The 16625-nt window shown below is 33.2% G+C and overlaps 6 protein-coding genes across 6 annotated transcripts; 4 read left to right on the top strand and 2 right to left on the bottom strand.

Moving 5' to 3' along the window:
• Nucleotides 1-263: 263 nt before the first annotated feature.
• DFA_11962 (uncharacterized protein) lies at nucleotides 264-1643 on the top strand (the record flags this gene model as incomplete). The annotated part of the gene is made up of 4 exons (XM_004350850.1): nucleotides 264-685; nucleotides 785-1067; nucleotides 1133-1362; nucleotides 1625-1643. 4 exons carry the CDS (start codon nucleotides 264-266, stop codon nucleotides 1641-1643), a joined length of 954 nt encoding a protein of 317 aa, XP_004350901.1.
• Nucleotides 1644-1906: 263 nt separating this feature from the next.
• On the bottom strand, nucleotides 1907-2941 carry DFA_11961 (uncharacterized protein; the record flags this gene model as incomplete). Its single annotated transcript, XM_004350849.1, has 2 exons — nucleotides 1907-2654; nucleotides 2811-2941. The coding sequence occupies 2 exons, from the start codon at nucleotides 2939-2941 to the stop codon at nucleotides 1907-1909; spliced, it is 879 nt and encodes a 292-aa protein (XP_004350900.1).
• Nucleotides 2942-7476: 4535 nt separating this feature from the next.
• On the top strand, nucleotides 7477-9177 carry DFA_11960 (uncharacterized protein; the record flags this gene model as incomplete). The annotated part of the gene is made up of 1 exon (XM_004350848.1): nucleotides 7477-9177. The coding sequence occupies one exon, from the start codon at nucleotides 7477-7479 to the stop codon at nucleotides 9175-9177; it is 1701 nt and encodes a 566-aa protein (XP_004350899.1).
• A 1099-nt stretch (nucleotides 9178-10276) lies between these two features.
• DFA_11959 (uncharacterized protein) lies at nucleotides 10277-12969 on the top strand (the record flags this gene model as incomplete). The annotated part of the gene is made up of 4 exons (XM_004350847.1): nucleotides 10277-10327; nucleotides 10582-11768; nucleotides 11860-12580; nucleotides 12679-12969. 4 exons carry the CDS (start codon nucleotides 10277-10279, stop codon nucleotides 12967-12969), a joined length of 2250 nt encoding a protein of 749 aa, XP_004350898.1.
• Nucleotides 12970-13234: 265 nt separating this feature from the next.
• Nucleotides 13235-15403, top strand: DFA_11958 (uncharacterized protein; the record flags this gene model as incomplete). Its single annotated transcript, XM_004350846.1, has 2 exons — nucleotides 13235-13871; nucleotides 13941-15403. 2 exons carry the CDS (start codon nucleotides 13235-13237, stop codon nucleotides 15401-15403), a joined length of 2100 nt encoding a protein of 699 aa, XP_004350897.1.
• A 90-nt stretch (nucleotides 15404-15493) lies between these two features.
• DFA_11957 (uncharacterized protein) lies at nucleotides 15494-16131 on the bottom strand (the record flags this gene model as incomplete). The annotated part of the gene is made up of 2 exons (XM_004350845.1): nucleotides 15494-15509; nucleotides 15623-16131. 2 exons carry the CDS (start codon nucleotides 16129-16131, stop codon nucleotides 15494-15496), a joined length of 525 nt encoding a protein of 174 aa, XP_004350896.1.
• Nucleotides 16132-16625: the final 494 nt, after the last annotated feature.

The raw sequence follows: 16625 nt of genomic DNA, 5'->3' as shown, positions 1-16625 counted from the left end.
AACTACCCACCCTTTATTTCGAAATACATATAAAGAAAGAATATTAAGAGGATATTAGAATATGATAACAAAGATAATAGTTAATATATATACATGTGTATTATGTTATCGTCGATGCACTCGGGATTCAAACACCTCTCCCCAAAATAGGACATTAATTTAATAAAATCAATGAATTGCCCCTTTTTTAAACTTTACCAACCACAACTTGCACCCTATTGTTATTATTGTACATATAATATACAGATATATAGATAATAGGAATGATAGAGTATAGTGGAATCATTGAAGGAGTAGAGAAGAGATTCTTGACAACAACGATTGTAATCACATTGTTGGCAGGACTAGCAATCAAAAAGAAATCATTGAATCGATCGGGTGTTGTAGCTGCCATTGTAGTAGGAACACTCACATGTTTGTGTGGATGGACATTTGCCATTGCATTACTTGCATTCTATCAATCATCGTCATCACTAACAAAGTACAAATCAAGTATCAAGAAAAAGATTGAAGGTGATGCATTTCAAAAGGGTGGTCAAAGAAACTATATTCAAGTGTTTTCAAACAGTCTAACTGCCACTATAGTATCGGTCATCTATTTTATCTACTCTTCAGATCGTAGAAATATTCCTATTCCAGATACTGCATATCCATTTGAATGTTTTCTTATTGGTATGATTATTGGGTATGTAAAGAAAGAAAGAAAAGAAAGAAAGAAAGAAAGTTAATCGATATGATCAGATGTTTTGTACTGACCAAAACTATCTATCTATCTCTTTTTTAGACATTATGGATGTTGTAATGGTGATACATGGGCATCTGAATTGGGAATATTAAACAAGGGACAACCAAGATTAATTACAACATTGAAATATGTACCACCTGGAACCAATGGAGGTGTTAGTAGATTGGGATTGATTGCATCTGTCCTTGGTGGCACCTTTATCGGTTTGGTCTATTTCATAGCATCATGGTTTTTCAATGATAATCCAATTGCCTATCAACTTGCCAATCCACAATATCCAATTATTTTACTTGGTACTTTTGCTGGTTTATTTGGTTCACTTGTAAGTCAAACAAGATAAAGACAAACATAAAGATAATCAGTATTTACTAATTAATTTTACTTTAGTTGGATTCATTAATGGGAGCAACTATTCAATATTCAGGATATGATATTAAAAAAGGAGTAGTTGTAAATCATAAACCAACAACAACCGATCAATATAAAAAAGTAGATAGTGATGATCCAAAATCACCAAATGTTATTGCACATCTTTGTGGTTTGGATATATTGGATAATCATCAAGTTAACTTTTTATCATCTTTGATTACTGCTTTTGTTTGTGGTTATATTTCATTGTATATATTTTAAAATAGAAAATAAAAAAATATATAAATAATAATAAATATTATTATTATTATTTATTGTTGATATAGTAGAAAGAATTCGTCGCGTTTGATTTATTTTAATTAATTTAATTTTGAACTTTTGGTTTGGTTTGGTTTGGTTTGTGGAAAAAATTTACAATTTAATTTTTGTTTGAGAAGAGTTGGATTGGAATGGGTTAGTGATTGGTTAATTGGTAGTTATCATTATTGATTATTGATTATTATTATTTAGAGAGAAGAGGGAAAATTAATTCTAATTTTAAATCATTAAATTTAAATCTAGAATTAAATTGATTGCAAAAAAAAAATGTTAAGTAGAGGAGAGGAGGGTTACCCAAAAATATTGTCGATGATTGTGATTGTGGTTGGTTGGTTGTTTGGTTGGTTGTTGGTGAGATTGATTAAATTAACTTTGATAAAACTATTATTATTATTATTATTATTTGTTATTTGTTTGTTATTATTATTTACAAAAATATTATTTGTTTGTTATTTGTTTGTTTGTTTGTTATTATTATTTTTTAACCAAAACAACTAAATAATTTCTTTTTTGTTTTTTTTCATTGTTTGGTTCGGATGTTGTTGATGTTGGTTCTTCTTGAGGTGGAAGAGTTTCAAGATGATCAGCTTGTACAACCAAAGATTTGAATAGAGGGGTTGCTTTGAAACGATGGTAACTGTCATTGTTGATGACATCGAATATTTCCTTGATGGCACGGTCATAGAGTTTCTGGAAGATCTGTCGGTTTTGGATCTTTTTCGAAATGTCTATAAAGGTGCGATAGTCAAGGTTGACTTCGATGGGCGAAGAGGGTGAGAGGTATTTTTCAAATATGTTGCTTGCTATGAGATAGTTTTTGAGTTCTTGGTCGTCGTCGCCGGCCTCGCCGCTTTCGCGAGTCACCTTTTCAACAATCGACGAGGTAGATGAATTTACATTGATATCGGCACCGCTAAAAGAATCTGCACGGGCAACAGAGGCGTGATCCGACGAACAATTGCCACCCGAGTTTCTCTTGTTGTTGGAGGATGTTGATTCTTCGGCTGGAGATTGTGGCTCCTTGTTGCGTCTTTGAATAACTGGTGTGACGAGATTGGATGATGTGGTTGAACCGCTGTCACCACCAGTGACTGGAGATGGGGTGGCAATGATGGATGATGTGTCAGATTGCTGCGAGTTTGGTACCGATATCTCACGTTGTTGCTCTTGTGACTCTGGCGACTCGTTGGCATCACCGTTGGTGGGCTCAACAAAAGTATCTCTAAATTCACGGGCGTCAAAGTAAAACATCAAGTGGTTGGAACTCAGCTCCTTTTCAGAAAACTCGAAAAAGAGCTGCTTGGTGGTAGGGTTGGTGAGCAACAGGCCGAGGTTTGTGAGTATGGTCCTGGTGACGGTACGATCCGTCAAAATATACGATAGACTATTGTTGGATGGTGATGGCGAGATGGACTGTGCCTTTTTGTTGGATGTTCCCATCTTTTTCATCTTTTTTTCTTTGACTGTTGTTGCAGGGGTTGATGCTGTTGATTTTGATTTGGTTGACATTTTAAATTATATAATATGTTGGTTCTAATAGTATAAATTTGTGGGTAATTTATATTAGTATTTTGTTGTTGTTATTGATTTGATTATCTTTTATGGATGGATAAAAAACAATAAATCTAAAATTATTATTTGTAAAACAAATAAAACAAAAACAAAAACAAAAACAAAAAAAGGATAAAAAAAATAATAAATGTATCAATAAGGAAATAAACAACAAATTATTATTATTATTATTATTATTGTCGTTGATGTATGATGTCCCTCTCTCTCTGTTTTTCTCACTCTTGATGCTAACGATGATGATGATGATGATGATGATTTTTGGGATAAGTAGTGGAGTTTATATTGTTGGAAATCAAATAAAATAAATAAATAATTTAAATTATCTATCTGGTGGTGATAATAGTGATGATGATGATGGTGTAGGTGTAGGTGTAGGAGGTGGAGACGCCGTCCGGCGGTATATATCATATGTAAAGTGTTGTGTGTATTTGTTTCCATGTCATGTTTTGTGGTGGTGGTGGTGGGTGTGGATGTTATTTAATTATGACCAAATATTGTGTTGTGTATTGTCTCTGTTGTATTTGTGTGTGTGTGTGTATGTATTTATGTGTATGTGTGTGTGGTGGATTTGACTTGGTGTTCGGTAGATCAATAATAAATGTGTAAGATATAAAAATGATAATTATTACATCAACCAAAAATATTTTTGAAAGTGTAGTGTGGGAGTGTTGATAATGATTGTCAGTCATATCTCCAGAAAACAAGTGTTTCTTGTTGTTGCCCCTCTTGGTTTTTAAGGTTACTACAATACAGATAGTATCTGTCTATCTATCTATCTATCTGGCAAGTTAAGTAGTAGTAGTAGTAGTAGAAGAAGTAGGTGGATAGTATTCTGATTTTATAGATTGCAATTTAAATAAATAATAGGTGTAGATTTGATTGGATTTAAACTTTGTTGGCCAATCAATAACAATTGTGTGTGTGTGTGTGTGTTTGTGTGTGTGCGTGTCGGTCGTTGAGAGAGTGCACAATCTACAGCACACAAAACGTAAACGAATAATTAAAAACTAATCATATTCTCTCTCTACCAGACCAGACCAGACAGATAAATAGATAAATAGATAGATATCATTTTGTTTAAATGGGAACAAAAAAGTTTGATCCATCTATCTCTGTCTAACCATCTCTACGATTATTATTATTAAGTTATTTCCAAGACTCTTTTTGATTTGATTTGATTGATTGATTGATGACAATTTTAAAGAAAAGTCTTACAATAGATAAATTTATAAACTGTTGTTGTTCCTCCCTCTCTCTAATTATAATTCCCAATGATGATTTGTTGTTATGTTGATTGGAAAAGACTTGGATTATTGTTATGTTGATTATTATTCTTAATATTAATTAATTAATTATAAGTGTGGATAGGATAGTCCAATAAACTTGACTTGCTTGTTGGATCTATTTTTAAAAATGATAATTGTTTTGTTTCAACAACAACAACATTCTTTGCACATGTGTGCCCAGCAGAAGAGAAGAAAGAAACAAGTAAATGTAGAGCTATAATTATTATTATTATTATTATCATAATAATAATTGTGTCACATATGGATCACGATGCCCTCCCTCGATTGGTACCCAATAATTTAAAAAACACAATATGTAACGACATCACGGTAGTGATCGATATGTGTTGTGGGGGTGTCATGCCAACAATTGTTAGAGGAGGTTGATGTGTGTCGATCAAATCAAAATATTTACACATATTGATATTTTACTATTACTGGTACTACAACTATTAAGTTAACAATCCATTTCACACTATCATACACACACACACACACATATATGTGTGATCTATCAATCAGATCAACACATCACCACCAGACAGAGAAATCTTCACTTTATATAACTTTGCTTGCTCTGCTCTGTTGATGTTCCAGACACAGACAGAGAAAGAAGAAAGGAAGAATGTAAAAAAGAAGGTTGCAATTCCCACTTTCTCTCTCTCTCTCTCTCTCCCTGTACTTCATTATATGTATGTAGGCTGCTATTGTTAATGAATGACTGTGATGTGATTTGTGTGTGTGTGTTTTGGTGATGATGATATTTAAAACAATAATACCACCCCGACCCATCCGTCGATACCACCACACAAAAAAAACAGTGGTGATGGTGTGAGTAATAGATTGGTGATACCACCACGACTGTTGATTTGTTGAAATTCATGGTTGTTGTCTATGTCTCTACTCTGTCTCTGACCACACATCTACATCTATATCTACTCTCTGCTGCTGCTGCTGCTGCTGCTGTTTTGTTGACATTTACCTTTTGGTAATGAATAATTAAATTACTTGTTTTATACAAAAGTGATGTGATTTGGAGAAATAATATTCATAATGGGGCATAAGAAAAGAAATAAATATAAATAAATAAATAATAAGAGGATGATGAGATAAAGTGAAGTGAATGTTGGGATGGTATTTTGGAGGTTGAAATTGAATTGAATAGAGTCAAGCTTGGGATTTCTCTCTCACTTGTCCAAACTCGAGTGATTGTATTGGGCTAGTCCGGCAAAGGAGATTGGTAGGAGATGCCGACAAACAACCAAAAAAAAATATCTTTTTCGAAACTCTCCCCGAGTTTGTGGATAATCTTGTTGTTGTCCGACACTCAAAGATGGGATGGGGCAACAGGAGGATAAAAATCATTGTTTGATTACTGCTGCTGCCCTCACCTCATCATTTAATTAGTTAGCGAGTAAGTGTTCTTCTTATCCACAAACTCTAAAAATATAAACGATTGATGATAATGATGATGATGAAAACAGTAGTAGTACTTCTGTGTGGTGTGATCTAAAGATAACTTTGATGTTGTGTTGATTATGAACTGTTTGAAACAAACAAGAGTGAAGGTGAAGTGGATCTTTTACTTTTACTGCCTACCTTTTTCTATTTATAATTCTTCCCTGGGTAATGTTGAGGGTAGTTGATTGCAAAATTAATTATTGTTTGGTTATTATTATTAGTTGTGTTTGTTTTAAAACATCTGTCTATCTTATTTATCTATCTATGTGTATAATGTCTTTGTTTAATAAACAACTAGTTAGCTCTCTCTCTCTCTCTTTGTCTAGATTGTATTGTAGTGGAGACAATGTCACAGGCTTCTTCTTCTTTTCAAACACACTCAATAGTCTGGTTTGTGATTCAAACGAAAGAACAAAAGATCCGCGCTCTCTTTCTGTTTCTGCAAACCACATAAAAAACAAAATTTTTAAAAATATGTTCGGGCGGGATGGAGATATTTGTGGGCATTGCCAAAGCCATCATCGTTGTAATTGAACCCCCTGTTCTGTCGCCATAGTGGTGGCGTTGTCAACGACTTTTTTTTTACACCGCCCAACTGCCTTGGCCCCCGACTGAAAATTGTTTCTAGGTTTCACTGAACTATTCGTTTGCGCAAATTAATTGGTTTTGCAGTGTTGGCACTCCAGCTCGATTTCCTTGTGTTGTCGTTGTGTGTTTGTGGAGGGCAAGTCTTGCGAACTCGACTTTTTGATCGCTTTGTTTGCGTGGTTGTAACTGGTTAGCTGCGACGAGCCGATATGGGGTGTGATCGTATCGAGTAATAATTTAAAAAGTAGATCCCCCATTATTGTGGAAAGTAATTCCCGACACACAACAAATGAGGCTAATAACCAATAAAGGATTTTTTTTTTTGTACTTACTTTTAAGTTTCCCGGCTGGAAATAACAAATAAATGATGGCGGTTGGTTATTTACTGACTTGATGGGGGTGGTGATGGTGTTAGTTAACTATTTATTAAATACAATCAAAATAAAATAATAAAAAATCAATCAAATGATGGTCCTTGTGGTGAAGAGACGTAAAAGATATTTTTAACATCAGATTTGAGGGTGTCAAAAAGAGGTAAAACCTACCCGCCTTGTCTTGAACTTGCAGTAGTGCAATGAAAGTTATTATCTACCTGAATAGATCTGATCTATCAAATAATAGAGATGATGACGCGGTGCCGGTATTCGGCCCTTGTCTTGATTCATTCGATTGCATCAGATGAACAAAACTCTACAAAAATATCTTTAATTGAAACGAACAGGTAAGGTAGGGGGGAAAGAAGAATTAAATAACACTTTGAGGTAATTTAAATGATGTGTGATAAGATAACTTTATTCCTTTGAATATTATTACAGTTTTGATCGCTAAATCAACCCTTTTTCAACAGTATTAGGGAAAGTCATCTTGACAATTATGTTGATCAACAATCAAACCAATATGTTTTAAAACATTAAAATATTTATTCGTGTCCAAAACCTACAATTAATATTGAATCAATTATAAAGATAAAAAACCAATCACACAAAAATAGAAATTAAAAAGATAATAATGTTTAAGTTATTTCTTTTTTAGCAACGATCTCATTTTACTAGAAGATGATGACCCCCAACTTGGTTTATAGTCTTTAAGAATTTAGAAATCATTCTTCTTCTTCTTCTTCTTTATAAAGTAATAATAATGAAGAGTAAACAGTTAGAGGTAGAAGTAGAAGTACAACAACAAGTTGAAGGTGGAGTAGAAAAGGAATATACAAAAGCAGAGTTGAATAGATTATTAAAGCAAGATGTATATGATCTTTGTATTAAAAGAGGTATTTCAGTTACAACAACCGAGACAAAAGTATCGTTGGTTCAAAAGTTACTTAAATCACCAAAACACCAAAAAGAAGAGAAACAACCTGTAGTTGTAGAGAATACAAATACTTCTGCACCAATTGCAATAGAATCAACAACAACAACTACTACTACTACTACTACTGGTACAAAATGGGAATGTGATCTTCCATGGAATATCGTTTCAAGAATACTTTTATATTCATTCAAGAATGCTAGTATTTGTACGTGTGTCAATTCATTCAGACTAAGAACTGAACAATTAAAACTAGTGGATGGATATGGGTATGCTGAAAAGTCAAGACATTTGGATTTGTTTGGACACTCTCAAATGAATCCACAAATCAAAGATCATGTATTAAAGAGAGATGGAATGTGTCCAATGCACCAATTCAACCATGACCTTGGATACAATGCATCAATCACCTTTGACAAGGATATGCAGTTAAAGGATACACTACCATCGTATGGTGATGATGGAAGATTGTGGAAACGATCAGTTGCACTTGTCTCTAAAAGAGTATTTGCATTAGTCTCTGATGTTTTATTCACAGACATTACAATTCGAGCTGACAATATTGATGAATGGTGGAATCACATTACAAACAACTCATGTGTAATTAAAAGAGCGAATACTCTTACTATTGGTCCATCCATTCTACCATCATCGCTCTTTCCATCGACCAACAACATGTTGTTGTACAAGAGTGCTAAAGAATTATTGTTTGGTAGTGTTGATAAATTACATATTCAATCGGATCAATTGGTTGAAAAGATGGATGGGTTGAAAAAGATAGCTACAAATATGCCTCAACTCAAAAGTATCGTTCTTCATTGCAACCTAAGCAAGTTTACACTTAAAGGGTTCTTTACAACTCAGTTTACCAACTTGACCTCACTCAATTTATATTTGGTTAATGTCAAGTGTGGTGGTGTCAAATTTGACCAAATACCAACATTTCTACAACCGGGTACATCCATCACCAAGATTATTCTACCATGTTATTTGGATTGGAATAAACTGGATAGTAGTGTCAAACAAAACCTAGAAACAATTAGTTTACGTGGAAAGGCTGATTTTGATTGGCCATCATCCAATATTATCACCTTTTCTGAAATCAAACAAGAGGATTTCCGAAAACTCAAACATCTACATATTACCTATTACGATGGTAAAGAAGGTAATTGGAATGATATGAATCTACCACTGCTGAGTGTTAAAAAGTTAACACTTACAAGATGTCCACCAGATGTATCAGTATTTATACGTAACCCTCAAGTCTCTGTGGTCAGATTCCGAAACATCAATAATAGCAACAACTCTCCATTTTTCAACCAAAGTACCATTAATCCAGAAACCATATCACAGTTATTATTTGGTAAAACTACTACTATTAGTAGTTTATCTAAAATCATTATAGATTCACCAACAGATATTGTAGATAAAGATATTAATCGATTTAAAGATCAAGGTTATCAATTTAAAGGATCATCATTTTCAACAAAATACTCTTTAAAAAAATTAATCTTTACAAACAAAAACTAAAGATCTTTAAATCAATCAACCAACTGCAATGTTAATAATAATCAAATAAAATGTTGTTCTTTTTTATTTGCACAAGAAATTACAACATTTATTTATTCATATGAACACTTTTACTTTCATCATTATTGATAAATTGATCGTTTACACCAACGGTCATGTTTGTAGTCGAACAATATCATATTGTGGTTTTGAAGAGAGGATGCGTGCTCCATTCTATGATTGGAATAATAATCACTATAGTCCGAGTCTACACACCTTCATTTCGATCAAACAGCGAGATATGTCGATTGTTGTATAGAGTCAGAAGATTTCAAGCATCGTGGTCATGCTTATCTGATCGACTAGGAATTGGTCTCGAGATGGTGGTTTCAAGTGGTCTATGACTATTCATCCATCATATGTACCATCATTCTTCAAGATGATTGCAAATACTAAAACCATTAAAACACTGTCAGTGACAATTGTTTGGAATGGTGCGAAGTTTGAGCATGCATTCCAACAAAACAAGTCAATCAAAGTGCTCGATGTATCAGGTATCAAGTTTGGAGATAGCACACAACTATACAATTCATTATTGCATAGTGATACTGTACAATACTTGGTATGTGACGATTCCAAACTTGCACTGATCGATCAATCAAAATCATTAAAAGATTATTTCTACCGTGAATATAAAGGTGATATCAGAGCCGATAGTTTCCTATCACCATCTATTTATTATTTTTCATAACCCAAACCAAGATAGAATTATCAAGGTTATCAATTTAAAGGATCATCATTTTCAATAACAAAATACTCTTTAAAAAAATAAGATTAATCTTTACAAACAAAAAACTAATCTTCTTTAAATCAATCAACTAACTGCATATGTAATCAAATAAAATGTTTCAAACAATATAAAAAGAGATTGTAATTAATATTATTAATATATTTACGAATTAAAAATTCAAAGTATTTTTTTAGTTTAATTTTTTGAAAGTCGATATCCATGGATAATAATTAATTAATGGGGGGGTGCAGAGCTGAAGAGCAAGAAGAGGGATGAGAGAGAATCGATTGTCTCTCACACTCTACTATTGCTCTACTGCTACTCTATACTATGATTTCAATGAATAGTTTACTTGCTAGTACATTGTTAGAGTTGTTAGTGGTTTGGAGATAGAAGAAAAAGAAAGAGAGAGAATATGCTTTCACAGTCATAGGCAACATCAACACTTGGACTACCTACTCCCACCCACCTCCATCACTCAATCAATCGATTGATTTAAAAGTAGTTTAAACATTAAGATTAAGACAGACACAGTCGACAACAACCAATATACATTAACGTTGATGATGATCATCATATCACATCGTACAATTTATAATTATATCTATTCAATGTTTACTTTTATATTTAATAAGTTGGGTGTCTTTTCAAGAGTAGGAGGAGGAGGAAAAAGAGGAGGAGACATTCAAGACAAAGATGGAGGACCCAAAGACATCAACATACAAGATTATAAATATTTATTTGGTCATTATGAAGAAATTACATTTAAAGATTTCAAACAATCAAATGACCCATTTCAAAAGTTAGAGAATAATCAAAATAATAATAATAATAGTCATAATAATATTTCCAACATGTCTATGCCATTTATCAACCTATTATCATTATCGTCGTCATCGTCAACAGAGATATATCTACCAGATATAATATGGAGAGATATATTAAATTATTTGGTTATACAATATTTTAGAGAACCATCACCAGGTGAGATGGTTCAAGACTCACCACCACGTAACCATTATATGAAGTTTATAAGTCTGTCATTGGTATGCAAGAGATGGTCCAACAACATTATCCCGTTTTTGGGGTATGGTGAGGTCAAGATCAACTCACAGACCGAGTTTGCATTGTTTGCAAGACTGGTGTACCGAGGTATCAGCGGTGTTCCACTCCAATTCACAGCACTTCAATTGACACTAGTTGAAAATACATCGACCAAACATGTGACCGACACACTCTCCATTCTCAACACACTGTCTAGTGTAAGATTGAACAAATTGACCATCACCATTAATTTCCAAGTCAACTCTAAAGTCGTTCATCATATTGCAACGTTGATCCAAAAGTCAAGATGTAAATCTATTAAATTATCGGCCTTTCAAAATGGACAACAAACTCTATACCCTAAATTGGCAGATTTAAAAGGAAAGGGTCAATTCCATTATTTGGAAGAGATTGATATTGGTGGTAGTAGAGCTGGTGATTTGGCAGTAGTCTCTATCGAGCAGTTTATCAATCACTCTCAATCCAAGATAACGGTACTTAATCTAGAGAGTTGTGCACTCGGTCAAAAAGGATTGACTAGTCTATGTGTAGCACTGGCATCCAACAACACCATCCATACACTCAATCTATCATTCAACCGTATTGGTGATGAAGTTAGTGGTCTAACCAACCTAGTCGCCACTAAAAAGAATATCACTAGTTTAAATCTAAATGAAAATAGAATTGCTCATCATGGTGGTATTGCCATCTCTCAATTACTCGACCAATCAGATCATTTAAAAACTCTTATTCTTAGTACAAATCCTTTTAGTTCAACGTAAGCAAAAGAGAGAGAGAGAGAGAGAGAGAGAGAGAGAGTAGAAAAATAATATAAACACAATATTAATATTTCTTATTTCTTATTTAAGATCATTAGCATTAATATTATCAAGTATAAGTCAAAATATTGGATTAGAAAAAGTATCATTGGCAATGATGTCAAGTGAGATTAATTTGGCATTATTGGGTAACTGTTTTACAAATTGTGAAGCGGTAACGGTTGGTGGATACACTAGAAGATATGGTTGTTCACTTAGATCATTCAATGTAATGGTAAATGATTTGGGAAAGAATGGTGATTTTTTCAAATGTATTTTGGATAATACAAAGTTGGCAAAGATTAATCTTTCAAACACCAAACTCAAAGGAGAGGCCAGAACCATGTTGGCAACTACGTTGGCTGGCAATAGTGGGTTGAAAAAGATTGATCTCTCCTATGCACTCACCGAGAGTGACAATACCGATATTATGAGAGCGTTGATTGTAAACAGCTCGATCACCAGCATCAACCTTTCACTAAATTCACTTCGTAGTGATGAAGGTGAAATATTGGGACAAGTGCTGACCAAAAACACAACACTTACAAGTCTCAACTTGGGAAACAATATACTTGGTCGTGGATGTATACCAATTCTTCAAGCTTTAAAAACAAACAAAACTCTCAAACATTTAAACCTAAGAAAGAATTTAATTAGAGATATGATTCCTCCAGGTCTCCTATTCCAAGTACTTTGTCAAAACACAACATTAAAATATTTTGATCTTTGTCAAAATTTTATTGGTAATAGAACTGGAAAAGAAATTGGTTTTGTAAGTAAACAACAAAAAAAAAAGAAAATATATGTATATATATATTTATATAAACTCTAATCATTTTTATTTCTATTTCTTTTATTTCTATTTTTTAGGCATTACCATATAATAATAGATTAAAATATTTAGATTTATCAAGTAATCAATTATCACATCCTGTAGCATTAGTATTTTTACATTCATTAAAGTATAATCAAAGTTTAACTAAAATTGGATTATCTGGAAATATATTAGGTGGACCTGTAGTGGCATTACTCAAACAGGGGTATATCGACCAACTTGATCTTGGTTTGGTCAATGACTACGGTCCATCATCCTACGAACCAATTGTTCCTCCAACTCCTTTAGTACAAAATCAACCAAAGAAAAGATTTTTCTTTTTTTAAAAAAAAAAAATCTAATAGTTAATTATAAACAAATAAATACAAGCTATGGCCCACAGCCAAGACAACATAACCAAATTTAGACTTTGCCCGAAAAAAGGAATCTTCCTAAAACAAAAGATTTTAAAAAAAATTTATTTAAAAAAAGTCGGTGTTGGTTGGACACACTCAGTGGCCTCTCCCTCGTTTGTGTTGATCACTTTGATCACACATCTTGGCGTTTGTTGTATACTTTTATTATCTCGTTTTAATAATAATAATAATAATAATGGCACCAGTCAATAAAAATATAGAAGAAGTAGTAGAGGATAATAATAACAATAGAAATACAGAAATCAAAATAGATGAAGTAAAATTCTTCAAAGATCAACAACAAGATCAAGATCAAAAACAAGTAAAAGATCTAGATCAAAATAATAATAATAATAATAATGATGATCTTAATAGAAATATAGAAATTAAAATAGATGAAGAGGAAAAAGAACAATTTGCAAATACAAATAACACAAGAAAACTAAACTTTGATTTAAGCAAAATAGCCAAATCAATCTTTAGCTTTCAGTTTAGTAGTAGTGGTAATTTAGAAGACAAGTCTAAAGAAGAATTAGATTTAGAGAAAGAGAAACAATTCAATGAATTGGTTGAAATCTTGCATCAATCAATCAAGGACAACAAGATCAATCATTCCTTGTTTACTTTTATCATTGATAATAGTTGTACTTGGTCAAACAGTGCCGAGATTGACAAGGATCTAATGTCAATCAAAGCATTCATTCAACATATTGTTCAAAATCATCTGCCAGAGAGTGCTCTCATTCAAGTGATTGGTTATTCCGGCAACAAAGTAGAATCTTCTACTTTTTATTGTAATAACCCTATTCTCCTATCTCCAATCATTCATTCAAGTATGTATTAAATTATATTTATATTTATATAATTATATTTAATTGATTCATTAACTGATTTTATTTTAGCAATTAGATCACAAAAAGTTGCAACAGATAATCATTTAAAAAGAGCTATTATACATGCAAATCAGAATATAGTTAAACTTTTAATACCTGAAAAGACAAAGTCATTTGTTTACATATTCACAAGACAGGCATTGTCTGGATCATCCTCTATTCATATCGAATTCCCAGAGTTGACCATGTTGGAAAAGGATTCAAACATTGTAATCGTGTCCACCAAGAAATTGGGAGGGTTGGGTGTGTTCAACAACTATGAAAAGATTAAAAAGTTTGAACATATCGATCCAACACTATTGGGTGAACGATTGGACCAACTCGATCCCAACATTACATCGGGACTAGAGGTTAAACTGGTAAAGACATCGATTCAAAAGAGATCCGATCCATTGAGGTTGGATTGTTGGATCAAATCGAAAAATGAGGATTTGGAAAGTGGACTATCAATTCATTTCCCACCAAGTATTCAGTATATTTCTGGTGGATTTGTTACGACAAGACCTATCAAAGTTGAAGATCAACATCCATATTATCAAAATGTTGAACTTGCCATTAATCAACAAACATCATCATCATTATCATCACCATCATCACAATTATCCTCTTCATCTTCATCTTCATCATCATCATCATTCAAAATACCAAAAAGTATTAAATATACAATCAAAATTAATGATACAAAAGAAGAAATTAGATCACAAAAGGTAGATCCTAGATGGTATCTATTAGATGTGGTTTCAACGTCTCATACAAATTTATTGGTTGATGGTTTGGCAGCTAGTGGAAAGAGTAATTTGGCCAATATTATATTAAACTTTTTTATGCATCCAGCTGCACATCGCAAACATCGTAGTGTCGCTACCAAAGTCGATCCATCCACACCAACCACTTTGGTCTATGAAAAAACAAAGTTGAATAGGTTCCTCTCTGAAGATCAAACACCAATCTCTCCAGAAGAGGCAAGTCTCAGAAGCATTATCGCTAGCACTGTCAGAATGTCAGTGTTTGACAAATGGGCCATTCCAGAACGACCAGATCAGATGGAACTTTTCAACTATGCCTATGCAACAAGTGGTCGTTATCTAGATGTACCAATATACAAAGACGACATTTTGGAAGAGGGCCTTTTGGAAGACACATCGGGAAATCCAGAAACAACCATATCGGCCATCATTATCACCTTTTCATGTAAATCTATAAAGAATGCTACACATGTCTCTAGTGTCTCTAAAATCATAAAAGAAATACAGGCAACTGAAAGTAATATCCAACCACTCTTGGTCGTCACTTTTATGGATGAAATTGAAGACAAAAAATCAATCAACAAAAAGCAATTCAGTGATAAATTGGGTGTCCCTGCAGAGAATATATTCTTTGTTGAAGATGGTTTGTTACCAACTAAAGAAAATGTTTTAAAACATAAACATTTTGTTTTTAATCTTTTGGCTAGATTAAAAGATCTAAATTAAATTAATAAATTCCCTTGTATCATCATTATTATTTGTTCTAAATAACAAATTGAATTGTGATTCAAATTTCTATCAATCTTGAAATCTTGATCATTCTCTTGACCAACTATTAATATAATTTCATTTGGACGATTATTTGATTTGGTGTATTCAAGATTGATGGTACCATTTCTAATAATAATAATAATATGTGTAATAATCACTTGATATCCTGGATACATCTCACATAATAATCTATATTGATGATTATATTCTTGATGTGTTTCTCTTCCTCCTTCTTTGATAATCAAAAATAATATGATCCCGTCCCCATCGATATCTTGTTGCATTGTTGTTGTTGGAGGAGGAGGTAGGCCTTCAACTAGATCTATCTTTAAATGGGTAACTTCAAAAATGGTTTGTTTTAATGATTGCCCGATTTGTTTAAAATTGTAAATTTCCTTTTCGTCCTCTTGATGATCAAATCTCTCAATGTACATTGTTGTTGTTGTTGTTGTTGCTGTCGGTGTCATCATATACTGATCAGATAAAGGAATATCAGTAGTAATATTAGATTCATCATACTCTCCGAACTCTTCTTCCCCCTCTGAAGAGTAGGATGAGGAGGATGATGATGATGGGAAGAGACACAAATCGCACATCTTTTCACATAGACACTTGATATACAAAAGGTAACGGTTGAGGTATCCGATGAATGATGGTAGTGGTGGTGGTAGCGGTGGTGTCATGTGATTGCGCGCGTGTGTTTGTTTAAACACAGTAGTAGAAAGTAATAGTAAGTTAACTAAGTAAGTAAACATGTTCACCTGCCACAAAAGAGAGAGAGACAACGGTGAACAAAGAATAATAATATAAATAGACAATTTGGCGATTATCAAAGCTACGATCTCGCTTTCCCACACACACCCACACATTAAAAATATGAAGCCGGGCGCTCAGCTCAACCCACACACTCCGAGATGGCACGCACCCCTTTCTTCTGACGGTGCTGCTGGCATTGGGTTTTGTGTGTGAGGATGGTGCCCACCAAAAGGCCGTTCTATTTATAAAGTCAACCCACACAAAACGATCACAATCAAAAAAGTTGCATTCAATCATCTTATCAGATTCCAATCTGACATTCCAACTTTGAATGAAATTACTTTCGACTACCCAAACAAGGAGAATGGCAGAAAAATGCCACTTTACTAAATTGCTGCCTGCGGCTTTCACTTTTATTCAT

This window comes from Cavenderia fasciculata (assembly GCF_000203815.1).
Source record: "Cavenderia fasciculata unplaced genomic scaffold Scf_EUAJFUG02HR96I-5, whole genome shotgun sequence".
NCBI classification, from domain to species: Eukaryota; Evosea; class Eumycetozoa; order Acytosteliales; family Cavenderiaceae; genus Cavenderia; species Cavenderia fasciculata.
Note: the sequence above shows the minus strand (reverse complement) of the source record. Positions and strands in the feature narration are given on the sequence as shown.